Source organism: Glycine soja, chromosome 7 (assembly GCF_004193775.1).
Source record: "Glycine soja cultivar W05 chromosome 7, ASM419377v2, whole genome shotgun sequence".
NCBI lineage: Eukaryota > Viridiplantae > Streptophyta > Magnoliopsida > Fabales > Fabaceae > Glycine > Glycine soja.
This window is the reverse complement of record NC_041008.1, coordinates 44,697,666-44,711,899: the sequence shown is the minus strand read 5'-3', so window position 1 is coordinate 44,711,899 and position 14,234 is coordinate 44,697,666. Positions and strand designations below refer to the sequence as shown.

Below are 14,234 nucleotides of genomic sequence, written 5' to 3'. Positions count from 1 at the left end.
AGAAATATATCAAATGTGGCATTGTACTTACCCCGACAAGTCCACAAATGCGCGTCACATAAGGAAACTTGATCAGTGTAGTTCATTGTCATTTTGGTTAAAAACAATCACGGCTATTTCTTGCCACAAGCCCCAAGGCAAACCCAGTTTGTGTGGTGCATGAGCATTAAGATTCATCATCGCTCACGCTCAAACGTCTCCTCCATCTATTTTAATTCATCCATACACATTAAACATTAACCAATTAATAGTACTTGATTTCAACAAAGCAACCATAATAAGATGCCAGAAATACCCTTCCAACTGTCAACAACAACTACTACAAATTAAAAAAACAAGTATTTCTCTGTGGGTCCTGAGCAATTTTAAAGCGAAAGCATTGCAATAACCACCATAGGGAAAATGCTCTCAGGTGTCAGCTTTCGCACTGTTATAGTAATAAGTTGGACCTCCCCCCCAAAAGAAAGCCGAAAAGGACATTTTGGCTTCATACTAGGAAGCAAAAAGGACAAGGGGCTGTGATGTCATTAACAAAATAAACCATGGGTAAAACTGGAATGTGGTCGCCAAAAATTACAATTCTCCTCCCATTTCTGATGCTCTCTTCTTCTTTCTTCCTCTAAAAACAAGCACCACCTCGGTTTCTTGTTCCTTTCCGGTGGTGATGACTTGCCGTTGAGGTGGAAGCACTAGACGATGTGGGCCTCATGGCAGCCAAAGAACACTTCTCTTTCTGAATAGCTTCTTCCTCGTCCGTGAAAATCTGCTTGCACCTGCAATCCACGCTACAAAATGCCCTGTCCCCTCTACAATATTCATATTCCAAAACATACCCAAAAAAAACACAAAGTTCAATAACCTTCTTTAAAATCAATGAACAACAACAAAAGATCTAGACATTATAAGATCGATCTGAGCTTAGAGTGAAAAAATATATAACTAAAAACATAAACGACAACAACAACAAAAGCCTTATCAGTTACATGGATCACACACGATGCTATATACATATATAATATGACGAAAATAAAAAATAAAAAGAAAGAGAAGGAAGGGTATATATATGCTTATATATATATATATATATATATATATATATATATATATGTTTTTATTTTAGTTAATAAAAGGACTCACTTGTACATGTAGATGTCTTTCCCTGGCAAGAGTCTCTTCCCACAAAGAAAGCATTGGTCAAGAAAAGTGGGTGGCTGAAAAAGAGAAGAAGGTTGAGGAAGAGGAGGGGAGGGTTTGTTGTGGATGCTGCTAAGCATCATGGAGGTTTTGTTAATGACTTGGGGTGTCTTTTTGTTGATGCAACTCTTCTGGGCTTCCAGCACTACGCTAAGACCCACCATCTTTCATTCTATTCTATGCTTGCTTTCTTTGTCACTCTTTAATAAATTCTTGGTGGTGGATGAAGAAATGGTCGAGGAAATAACATAAATAGAACAAGAGAAGGAGAAGGAAGAAATAGTACGAATTAGAGTGGGTCCCCTACAGCTATAGAGCAGTAAGAAGGAGCGACTAGCGTAGGCAAAGATTTGACTGTTGTTTTTGGTATCCAAGTGCCACGTACTAGTGTTTTTAGTTTCTATTTCATTTTCTAAATATATATATTTTTTGGGGGGTGGAAAATTGGGCCAGTTTTGTCCTCTAGGGTTAATGTGTTTGGTAGCAATGGGGGCATGTATCCATTCATTCATGGATCTACTGATAATTTTATCATGGTAAGGAAAGGGAAGGGGGAGAGGGGAATGAATGACTGAATGCCCCGTCGCATTTAACTTTAGTGAGAGCTTTTAGGTGAAGCACTGCATGGGTTGTGTGAGTGTGACTGCATTTTTGAACGTTTGAAATTCAAGATAGATAAACACACCCTTAGGGTTTGTCTTTGTCTCTTCCCAACACACTTTTTTGCAACCAGCCACACCTAATTCTTTTACTTTTAGTACTACCATACAGGACATGGGAGTATAAATGACTGCCCAATGTGCATCCATCTTTTTCATGGAAAAGTATATATAATCACATATAAGTTAATCTTTAATTAGTTTAGAGTTTGATAAAATTAATTATTTCTTGTTGAATGTGATTGAAATAGCTAAATTAGTTTCAATAATATACTTATATCAAAATATGTATTTTTTATTAAGATTAAATATATAATTTAGTTTCACAATTTAATCCTCACACGTAAAAATCTATTAAATCATTCCTAGTGTAGATATTATGGATTTGGTCTTTATCACCATTAATTTCCTTATGCATTTTTATAGGCGTTGTACATTTTTAAGAAAACACTAGACACAGGAAATAAATTAAGAATGCATGTGCTAAATGCTTATAGACCAAAATAAAGAACATGCATAGAAGTTAACCGTCAAAATGGTAATGTTTACACGCGTGTATAGAGACCAATTTAATATATATATATATATATATATATATATATATATATATATATCAATTTGAGAATTCGCAACAGATATAGCGACTAAATTATATGTTTAACCTTTTAATAAAAATGTGAGTTAATTTTGTAACTTTGAATTAGAAACTAAACTCTAGAATTTAAAGTTTGCAACCATAGTAGTTTACAAAATACAGTATTCAAATATTCTTCTAAGTAGACCTTTTATAACAATCTCAACATGTGAGTGCCGTTGTGTTAAGTAGTCTCCTCGTTCTGCCACTTTTAATCAATAAAAAAAAAATGTTCCACTTTCTTGTTATCTTTCATGTCTCAATTAAAAAGTAACACATTAGTAAAAAAAAATAGCAACTAATAATACAACATTTTAAAAATGCATTTCAAAATTATCATTACTTTGTTAAATTTAATTTATTTTAATTATAAATTAATACATTATAACTATTTTTAAAAACTTATAAAAAAAGAAAACAAACTGTAAAAACAGATGAGAAAATAAAATAAAAAAATATACATTTTTATCAGTATAACAGTAATGACTTCTATATTATAACAAAGAATAAAAGGTAAAACAATAATGGTTATAAGGAATAAACAAAGTTATACACATAACTTCTCTTTTCTAGCATTCATCATTTTCGTTTCATTGAAATTAAACTACAAAGTTATAAATGAAGACAATTGTAAAAATTTTATTGTTCATTGAAGATTGAGTTGTTTTCACTAGGAGGGCTAACTAGACATCTTCAAGTCAATATCTACATACTACAATTATAAAAAGAAAGAAAAACAGCTCCACCCAAGCTACTAGTTCACATGGGCTTGATTGACTGGAACGGATAACCGCGTATCGATAATCACTTGCAATTCATACATGATATATGACTTAAATACTTTTTTTTTTTAGTTCTTGTAGTTTAATTATTTTTCTTATTTTTTTCTTGTAATTTTTTTATTTAGATATAGTAAATTATGTTTTATTTTATTTTATTTTATTCTTAAACAATTTAGATAGTATTTTGAATAGTATTTTTTTTTATCTAAACTACTTTAAGGACAAAAAATAAAATAAATATAATTTATAAAAATTAAAATTATTTTTTTAAGGACAAAAAGTAAAAAAAAATAAAATTATAAGGACTAAAAATGCATTTATATTATGATATATCTAACCAAACTGAAGCAACAACCAAAATCCGTAGGAAGATTACGAGAAGTGAAATTATACTAATATTATAACCACAAAAATGATTGGTGAACGAAACAAATCTATTTTACACCTATTAAAAGAGAGATGAAAGAGAGAAGTGTTAAATGGATTTCATGGACTCACCTAACCACATATTCATGAATTCAAACCATCTATGAAGATCAGACAATTTATATTTTAAATTGAATTTACTAAGATGATATATGAACCATCAAATCTAGTTGATCGCGTACGTGAATGTGTGTTTTTAAAATGTGAATATAATAAAAAAATGAGATAGAGAGAAATGATTACTGTTGTCGAAAAAAAGAAGAGAGAAATGATGTATGTTAATTAAGTCTTTGAAATGGGTAAATGTTCATAATACTCCAAAAAAATTAAAAAACAAGGTCTATGTATGCATAAACATATGTAAAAACAAGGTCTATGTAAGATAAAGTAGTTTTGAAAGCACTATTTATAATGCTCTGCACAGCAAATCATTATTTATATTATATCAATCAAGGGCACTGATTTTATTATAAAAAATAAAAATAATTTTCTGTCCTCTTAATATGGATGGATGTAATGCAAAAAGTAAAGTGTGAAAAATAGTTCTGAATTATATATATTATACGCTCTAAAAAGGAATGGGTACCAAAAGTAAGTTCGGCTCATACTATACCAGGTAGCGATTATAATGATCATTCGCAATATCCCCATTGCTTCCATCGATTACTATACTTCTACCTGCAAATAGTCATTGATGAAATTGCAACTTAAGAAAATCCATTTTATTGAACAAAAGATTTGCCGAAAAAAATGCATGCAAAAAATTGTCAAGGCGAGCAAATTAAGTTCAAATTCAGAAATGAAATTTACAGCTAAAACTAGTTCTTAACTAATACTAACACCTGGTCCCTCAGGGTAGTTATCCCAGTTGCTTAGCCCTTCATACTATAAAATGTTAAAGAAGATATAATTACTAATAATTAACATAAATCTTAATTTAAATGCGATCTTAGTCCTTTATATTTTTCGATCTTAGTTCCTTTAAAATCTTAATTTTTAGTCTATGTAAATTCACACTTTAAAAACTAAAATTAAAAAAAATACAGGCGTACAGATACACTAGAATTAAGAAGAAAAAAAAACTCATTTGGGCCCATAAAAGATTAGTTCAACTGAGGTTAAGCATCAAGCCGATATGCTTTGATATTAGAATGAAACATTTTCTTTTCCGCTGAACTTTATAGTTAGCTTTCCAATATGAGTATAATAACACTTGGAAATTCAAATGTGAAATATAAATGCATATGCCTTACATAAAAAATTAATTAACAAAGTAACAACTATATATAAAGAAAAACTTTGTGCGGAAAAAAAATTAAAACACTCAAACTAGTACATATACAATCGTAATGATTGTAAAAATCAATAGTAATTGAGTTGTAAAATCGTCCCACTCTCACTCATCTTCTTCTCTTGTCTTTCTTTCGTGTTATAACGTCTTTCGTTATAATAATCATTTATAATAAAATACACGTTAAGACGTCTACGCAAGTAAGATTTTAGAAATTACAATGGTATGAAATATTTTAAATATTATAAATAAATTCAAATGAACAATTTTTTGCATAAATATATGATTTTATTTTCAAATATGAGCATTTAAAAAATACTAATCAAACTAAACAAAATTAAGTGTTAAGTTCTCCTTTGTCTCAAAAAGTTTATTCTTTGAAATTTGAGAAGATAATAATCCATTCAATAAAACAAATTCTAAAAAGGTTCACAATAGTGTTGTTATTATCCGGCACAGTAATCGGAAAATTAAATTAAAAATTATATATATATATATATATATTTATAAAAATAACTACAAATTATTCACACAATAAAAAATCACACAATGAAAGAACATTTCATTAAATAAATATTAACATTTCATTGCATTCAATTCATGAACAAATAAATATCACAAATACAATTTGGTAATCCTCTGAATCATTAAACTCAATTCTTTGATTTTAGAATGAGTGTGGATTTTAGATTTTTTAAAGGAACCATGAGCTTATATTTATACAATGACATCTTTTCCATCATAGATGAAGATATTCATAATCTCTTCCACATTCTAGATGGAGGTATCTCAAATTTCTTCTCTATCCTAGATGGAGGTATCAAATATCTCATCTTTGTCCCAACTGAAGGTATCAATCATATTCAATTCTCATAATAAAATAAACATACACTATTATCACTTTGTAGAAGATGTGACCAATTGACACATATTCAAAAATATCATTCCAAATAACTACTAAATAAATACTCTAATTTCATACACACTAATAATTTATAAAGTCATATCCCAAATTATAGCATTGCATAAGTCAATTAATAATTAATTATGAAATAAAATTCACACACGTATCAATATATATTTTAGTGGATACATATGATAGCTAAACATAAAACCCAAGCTGCTGATTCAAATAAATTATAAGACTTAATATGTAACTTGTGAAGATTTGTACCTTACAAGATCCTTTTTTGTAAAATTAAATTAGACCTCGAGCACAATAAAAATTACATGTTTGTATGATTATATTAAATACTTAAATAATTTCACGCAAGAATAACATGGAACCTAAATTTTACAATCATCACATGTATTAATTCATACCATGAAAGACGTGTTTCCAAAAATATATACCATGGAAGTTTTTAAAATATTATTTTACTCAACTCTTGAAATATAGTAATTCACATCCTTAACTTATTTTTCCTCTTTTTTATAATAATTTTTTTCTCTTTTATTTATCCTTATATAAGTATAAGGATATATAATCTAAGATTTGATCCACGAGATATATTTATCAATAGATTTGACTAATCAATTTTTTTTTATCTTTTTTACTATATTATATACTTTTATCTAATGTTATTTTATTAAAGAAAAAATTTGTACAAAAAGATTATATGTAAAGAAAATTAAACATTCAAATTAGTAGACACACAATCGTAATTATTGTAAAAAATCAATAGTAATTGACTTGTAAAATCATAACGATTGACTTGTTTTTAGAGTGTCGATACACAAATATGCAAACTAGTATATATACAGACGTAATGATTGTAAAAATCAATAGTAATTAACTTGTAAAATCGTCTCTCTCTCGCTCACTCACGTTCTTCTTCGCTTTCTTGTGTGATTCACAACATATAACTTGAAGCAAAACAGAATTGCAACGAAATGTGTAGATAACCAGAATTCACAATATATAACTTGTAGAAATTATTCAAAAAAAGTAAAAAAAAAAAGTCACCCGCTGCAGCAACCACCGAATTCAGACTTGTCCAGTTGCAACCAAATCAAACGTATGTTTGTCGAAGTAAGAGCTATTCCCAGGAGATGTGTACCCTGAACAATGCTTCATGAAAGAGTATTTTCCTCAACCCAATGACCAAAGGTTCGAGGTGGTACACGGTTACATTGGAGGGACCCATTTCATCGTGAAGAGACTCAAACCGATGACACATGGAGCAAGAGGACCAACAATTTAGTCATTTGTCCAAGAAGTGGTGGAAAGGATTACTATGGTGATCCTCAAAGGGAACTGTGTAGTGTGATAAATAGAGATTTTGTGATATTTTTGAGTGATTTTTCATGTCAATTTGATTTATTATGACACACTTTCATTGGCAAAACTCAAACTATGAATTACTTTTGCTGCTATACAAGAAAAAACCTCAAATAACTAGTCTGAGGAGAATGCTGCCATGACTGCAAAATGTGTGTTGAGTTTAAAGGTGGTAAATAGAAGAAATAGGCTTTCTTAGAAAGAGACTTGGAAAACAAGAATGAAACAAAGAATAGAATAGGCTTTGAAGAGTATAATGAAAGTAGGAAGTGATCGTTGTTAGTTTGTCTAAGACAGGTGTTTAAGAGGTTTTATGTGGGGAAAAAACTAAAAACCACTTTTTTGGAGTTATTTAGGCCCTGTTGATAAGACCGCCATTCTGTTTCAGAGGTATTAATGTTGTGGTTCAGAACTTCCAATATGGATTTGTGAATATGCAAAGCTGACTTAAGTGAACCTTTACAGAGACAACTTTGTACGGCGGGTGCCACAAGATCCTACTCAACATTTTCTCCAACATCGATTCAACAATTGCACTGCAAAGGAGGGTCAAATCTGGAGAATGACTTGGGCAGCTGTGGTGTGGAATGTTTGGGGGATGAGAAATAGGTGTATATTTCAAAGGGAGGTCGTGGATTATGAACGTCTAAAACAAGATATAAAATTCTCCCTCTGGTCGTGGCTGAAGATGGCTTATTCAGAATTCATTTTTTCATTTGTGGTTTGGCAAACTGACCCTGGAACTCGCTTGAATATCATTTTTATAAGCAAACCAATGAATGCTACTGTGAAGCTGCTCGCTGGGCAGTTTGGCTCGGGTTGCTACCATAGGTCTGTGGCTGTTTTAATTGTTGGGGCGTTGTCATGGGCTGGGGGGAACACAACATATATGCATGTTGGGCTTTTTGTTAGTTATGATGTGTGATCTTGTAATGGTGGTAGTAATAGGATATTTGGCATACATATTGCACAAATATTTAATAACCAACAACATCGCAGGGAGTTTCTATATCTTTCATGTAAACATTTGGGTACATCTTACATCCACCAATTTTATTAATATTTATCGATAAGAAAAACTATCACAATCACCACCACCCCGTAATAACATCATCACTGTGGCTATTATTATTTCTACCCATATCACCACCATTAATAATTATACATATACATCATAATCAAAGAAATACGATGAAAAATATAATAATGGATATTTGTGTGTGAAGAGACTTTTTATAAATCTTCCAAGAACATTTCGCTTCGTATTTACGGCACAAAATTAAAAGTTGCGTCTACTTTGATACGTCCTCAAGACTACCCAAATGTCGAGTTTTCCCATTAATTATCCTGGTGTGTCATGTGTGTATGGTCAAAGAAAAAACTACCACACATTATAGATACCTATTTATACATCATAATCAAAGAACTACTATGAAAAGTATAATCATGGATGTTTATTTGAGAAAGGCTGGTCCGTGTTGCTTTCAAATTGGTACTTTAATTTCCGCCAAATTTGTTTGCATGCGACCATATGTATGTCGAGTCTATTCAAAACTCAAAAGGGATGTGATATGGTAGGGGAAGTAGGGACGTGTGTCACTACTCACTACATGTATTTTGTATATTGGAATATAAGAGACTATAAAGAAGATCTTCAGTGGCTCAAGATTACTTCTTCAATGTGTATCTATATTAAGAACATCTAACAAAATTACAACTAGCACATAACTAGAAAAAAAGATCGACAGTGATGTTTAGTTTTCTCATAAATGAACGTACCATAATGATATTCCTCTCACTGTGTGTCCCCACACATGCATGCTTTTCAACGCATGCTAGCACATGCTTAATAAAGTGCAGATAATTAAACCCAAGACTAAACAGATTACAAAGTAAATATAGCAAAAGCTGTTCCATACGCATCTTCGCGAAGGATAGGAGCGAGAGGGGGAAGGGGAACATAAAAAAATTGGCAACAAAAGGTTCCCAAATTTGCAAGGAAGTCAGCACTCCTATTGGCTTCTCCACAAACATGATCAATGCCAATCTGATTTAGCCAAGGGAATATGAATATTTCTCTTACTATATAGTCCGAAATTAGCATGGCGGAATTGGCTCACTCACTTTGAGTAGAAGGATACAGTACTAGCTAGTCTGAGAATCCATCTCGATCCCAATGAGCTAGCTCATTAATCATTTAGAACAAAACGTGAGACATAAAGTAGTTTTGAAAGCATATTATTTATAATGCTCTGCAAAGAAAATCATTATTTATAATCAATCAATGGCACTGATTTTATTTTATTATAAAATTGTTATTTACCGTTGATAAAACATGTGGTTTAATATTCTTTTTACCCGCAAAAATTAAAGACATGAGATTACTAATAACTCATGCACTCTCTAGTGTCTCTACTGTGGTTCACATCAGTCTAGTATACCAGATGAGGTTTATTTATATTTTTAATTAATATTAATTTTTAAAAATATCATTGGTCCATTTTTAAAATTCCTGTTTCACGTGGCATCTGTTTTCATATTGAAAAATAGCATTGTTGTCGTTTAATTTGATGCATAACTATTCACTATTGGAGTTTTAAAAAAACTATTCACTATTCGAATCATGTGGCTGAATAAATCGATCTGTTATATTAATCAAGTACAAATTAGATAAACCTTACTTTTACAATTACACAAACGTATATCATGGCACCATCAATCTAGACCTTGCACTGAGGCCGCAAGGAAAAAAAAATGCAACATCACAATTGGTTATGTAAATGCATACGTATAATCACAATGAAAAAAAAATTCACTCTCTAAAATCTTAGATCCTCCTCCTACATTTATGTATTTATACGTGAGAATCCACTCACAAATACAGGGGAAGGATGTAAGATTTGGGGTGTGAATAATTTTTTTTTCCAATACTAGCTAAAAGAATCATAATAATTTTAGGTTGAACTTTGCTTTGAGTAATGCCATAACTACTTTATGATGTATATTTCTTCAACACTAGGGTAAATCGGGGGCGTATCTTCTTCACTTTTCGGAGTTGTGAAGAAAGACAACACCTTCACATTTGACGGCAGTTTGGTCCTCATATGCAAATGTGCCACATGAACTCTTTCCCACTAAGCATGTAGCCTTCAATGACTCTCTTTCCCAATCGGTTTTGTACACCACAACAAAAATTGACACCACACATGCGATCTGTGCTGCCAGCAACCCATAACAAAGACCCACCATCCCAAGTTTCCAATAAAAGGCCAAAACAATAGCCACTGGTGCTCCTACCAAATAAAATGAGCAAAAGTTTATAACAGCCCCAACACCAGGCCTAGCACTTCCTCTGAGGATTCCACAGCTTGTGGTTTGTGGACAATTGGCTAACTCACACAGTCCAATTATAGGTAACACTGCCATGGTCAATTGTAACACCTCACTATCACTAGTGAACACTCTCCCCCACCTTTCTCTTCCCATTGTGGTCCACAACAAACCAAAAATTGAGCTTACAAGTGCTAATCCTATAGCTACCACCGTTGACAATCTTGCCCTTTCACCTTGCCCCGCTCCAAGTTCATTGCCTACTCTGGTTGACACCGATGCACTTAATGCCGTTGGCAAAGTGTACATAAGAGACGTGGTTTGTATCACTATGCCAGCAGTGGCTAGAGAAACACGAGGGTTATGAAGGTAACCTGCTGAAATTGTCATCAACTCGTACCACCACCATTCCAAGCAAACAGCTAGACAACTTTGTATCGAAAATTTCATTAGCACACCCCATTCCTTGGCAATAGTACTAGTGCTGCTACATGTTGTTACATTATGTGACATGTGACGAGGCATTAGTAACGGCACGTGTAAGGACTCCTTGCGGACACGCGTATAGAACATGTACAAAAGAAGGAAGAAAAGGTTGCTAAAATTGGCTACAAAGGATGAAATAGCAATTCCCGGTACGCCAAGGTTAAGTTTGAAGGTTAGAAAAGTGAGGGTTGGAAGGTGTAGAAGAATGGATAGTAAAGTGCACCACAACAGTGGCCAAGTTGTGCCTTTGCTGCGTAGGTAGATACGAAGAGGGTGGAGGAAGCAATTGGCAATGAGGTCTGGAATGGCGAAGCAGCAATAGAGGGTTGCTACTCGGGTTATGTCTGGATTCTGACGAAGACAAAGCATGAGAGATTCGAGGTTGAGCCAAAGAAGAGAAATGGGGAGAGAAAATAGCAGTAGCATGAGAATTGTTCTCTGCAAAGTTAGAGAGAGTAAGGAGAAGTTTCGAGAACCGAAGGCTTGGGTGCAGAGTGGCTCCATGCCCATGGCTAGACCTGAGAGGACAGAATAACCGGTTATGTTGGTGAAGCCTATGGCCAAAGAACCTCCAGCTAACTCCAGGCTTCCCAACCTTCCCATGCACACAACTAAGGTCATGTTTTTGAGGTACCCCACAAGGCTCATGGCTGCTATTGGGAACCCTATGTCTGTCATTCTCTTTGCTTCCTCCAATACCTGCATTGATGGTAAATAAAATACAAACGTACGTGAGTGATCCATATTTGGTATATCAACAAGTTAACTTTTACATTGGCTGGTTGAAGGTCATAAATGAAGAGTAATGATATTCGTCTACCTACATTGGAATAGACTGATTGGAAAAATAGAGATAAATGGGAAGTTAAAAGAAAGAAAATATGATATATGTAACAAGTGATGTGGCAGGAAAGAAAGAGAAATAAAGAAGAAAGTGAGAAAAACAATTAGGTATATACTTTGAATGAACTATATGTTCATGGTCTAAAAAAAAAAATAATAATCCATTCTATTATGATGTAAAGATTAATTGAGATAATGATGATTTATCAGAAAATAGGACAGGATTCAGATGGAAGAGAATGGAAGTGGATGACAAGTATTTTCCTAGATTAATTAAAACTCAGTGGACCATATTATTTAGTGTAGGTGTACGTATGTGGAAATCATAGAAAAGGAGAGGAAGGTTGTGAAAGGATGGAATGGTAAATTAAGTTTCCTACCTCGGTGACTGTCGGGTATGTGTTTTGGGATTTCTGTTCTGCAAGCATCTTAAACCTTTTGGTTAGTTTTCCTTTTTCTTTTTTTTTTCTTGTTTCTAGCTTTGTGTGTTGAAAAAATTATGAGGAACACAAGGGGATAGTGGTGGGGGTGTTTGATATATATATTCCTCTCCTCCGAAAAACACACTCCTTCAAAAAACAAAAGTGAGCGGGACCAAGAGGAGTTAGATATCGAGGAGAGGAAGCAAGCAAAGTGGGTGTGATCAGGAATTAAGCAAAGAGAGACTCTTTTATAAGGTTTCAAGATGTGGTCGGTTACGTATGTTCGTTTGTTAGCATTGATTGACAAGCTCAAAAGCTAGCTTTAATAACTAACAGTAGTTTTCAATACTAAACCAGCTCCTTCTCAATGGATTGTGCCGAAAGGAAGAGAAAGATAAAAATAAAAATAAAATGTTATAAGTGATATGATAGAAATGGAAAATAAAAAAGTAACAAAGAGAATGAATGAGATGGAACTTGGAAGAAAAACGAAATATATGTTTATAATAACTCTTAAAATATTATCGTTAAGAAATATATATCTGTGACTCTTTTCTACCGGCAGGAAGAACGTGATAGCGGAAAGAAGGTGATAGTCTGATAGATAAAAAATAGAAAAATATAGGTTAAATTAGTTTTTTTTATCTAATTTATCTTTTTAAGGTTGATTTAATTTTCTATTTTTTTATATTCAATTTAATTTTCTAATTTTTAAAATTAGTTCGATTTAATTTTAATATCTAAATTAAATTTGACTGGTCTTATTGTCTAAATTTAATCATCTCGTTTAAATAAATGTTTTGTGACGATTTAAATTATTTTAAACAATTATAAAATGTGATTTCTTAATTATATTGGTTCAATCTAAATGACATGATCAAATTAAATTAATTTTAAAAATTAAAAAATCAAATTTAATTTTAAAAAATTAAATAATTTAAAATTAAAAAATAAATTAGAAAATCAATAAACTAATTTAAACAAAAGTATATAAAAGAGTTATAATTAAAAAATAGTATTAGAATATGTTTAAAGATATTTTTAACCCAAGACTAAACATTTTTTAGTCAAAGTATCCTTGTTAATATTAAGTCGGAACCAAAACTCAAGATACTTATCGATTATTTTGGAACTGCTATGATACCTTATTAAAAGGTCACATAGATGGTATTCAGATTAATTTGCATTGAACATCTTAATAGGGATAAGTTAATTTCTCCTTGTTGTGTATACGTTAAAACAAAACCAAATACCAAACGGATACGAATAACTCCAGAATGTGAGAGCAATGCTGCAATAGTAAACAAAAAAAATACCTAATTTATAAATAAACCGTGTGACATGTTGATCAATTGATGCTGTAAACTCAAGTCCTACTTTGTCATTTTTTCAAATATATAGAAGCATCTGCCCGGCCGATAAAAAAAAAAAACTCATATGTATGCTGTATTACTTATCCTCCTTTATTTTTGAAAGGAAGATATTAGTTGTGAATGTGAGCCAAACTACTGCCACTGGATGTAGATGTACTTAGATCATGTTTGTGTATTTTGGGTGCTGACAATTGTTCAATATATCTCATGCAATCAGTCTCCGTATATGATTTGAGAAGTAACACTTCTAGCTACTTGACACGCTTAATAAAATCGTGTTTCAGAATTTTACATAAAGAACAAACTTTGGTGCATTATTGATGAGCTTTTTGATTTAATTTGTGTCATCATATTAGATTAGATAATTATTTAATCATATTAGTTATAGGACATAACCATTCTGTAAATATTCTCTTAGGCTTTTGTATAATTCATTATAGGTTTGATTGTTTATAAGGAGCTGTAGAAATAGTTTACTCTCAACACTTTTAAATCAATTATCAAGTTAGATTC

General features: G+C 32.0%; 2 protein-coding genes across 2 annotated transcripts; both read right to left on the bottom strand.

Annotated features, from left to right (window-relative positions):
• Positions 1-236: 236 nt before the first annotated feature.
• On the bottom strand, positions 237-1,439 carry LOC114420029 (FCS-Like Zinc finger 15-like). The gene is made up of 2 exons (XM_028385868.1): positions 1,138-1,439; positions 237-806 (listed from the first exon to the last, which is right to left on the bottom strand). Exons 1-2 carry the CDS (start codon positions 1,356-1,358, stop codon positions 620-622), a joined length of 408 nt encoding a protein of 135 aa, XP_028241669.1. The 5' UTR covers positions 1,359-1,439; the 3' UTR covers positions 237-619.
• An 8,454-nt stretch (positions 1,440-9,893) lies between these two features.
• LOC114420028 (protein DETOXIFICATION 55-like) lies at positions 9,894-12,572 on the bottom strand. Its single transcript, XM_028385867.1, has 2 exons — positions 12,307-12,572; positions 9,894-11,782 (listed from the first exon to the last, which is right to left on the bottom strand). The coding sequence occupies exons 1-2, from the start codon at positions 12,352-12,354 to the stop codon at positions 10,310-10,312; spliced, it is 1,521 nt and encodes a 506-aa protein (XP_028241668.1). The 5' UTR covers positions 12,355-12,572; the 3' UTR covers positions 9,894-10,309.
• Positions 12,573-14,234: the final 1,662 nt, after the last annotated feature.

Excerpts from the sequence above, each read along its gene's own strand:
- LOC114420029 (XM_028385868.1), bottom strand. The coding sequence starts at position 1,358 with ATGGTGGGTCTTAGCGTAGTGCTGGAAGCCCAGAAGAGTTGCATCAAC. Across the intron at positions 807-1,137 it reads AAAGACATCTACATGTACAA|AGGGGACAGGGCATTTTGTA; the intron begins GTGAGTCCTTTT and ends TGAATATTGTAG.
- LOC114420028 (XM_028385867.1), bottom strand. The coding sequence starts at position 12,354 with ATGCTTGCAGAACAGAAATCCCAAAACACATACCCGACAGTCACCGAG. Across the intron at positions 11,783-12,306 it reads CATACCCGACAGTCACCGAG|GTATTGGAGGAAGCAAAGAG; the intron begins GTAGGAAACTTA and ends CCATCAATGCAG.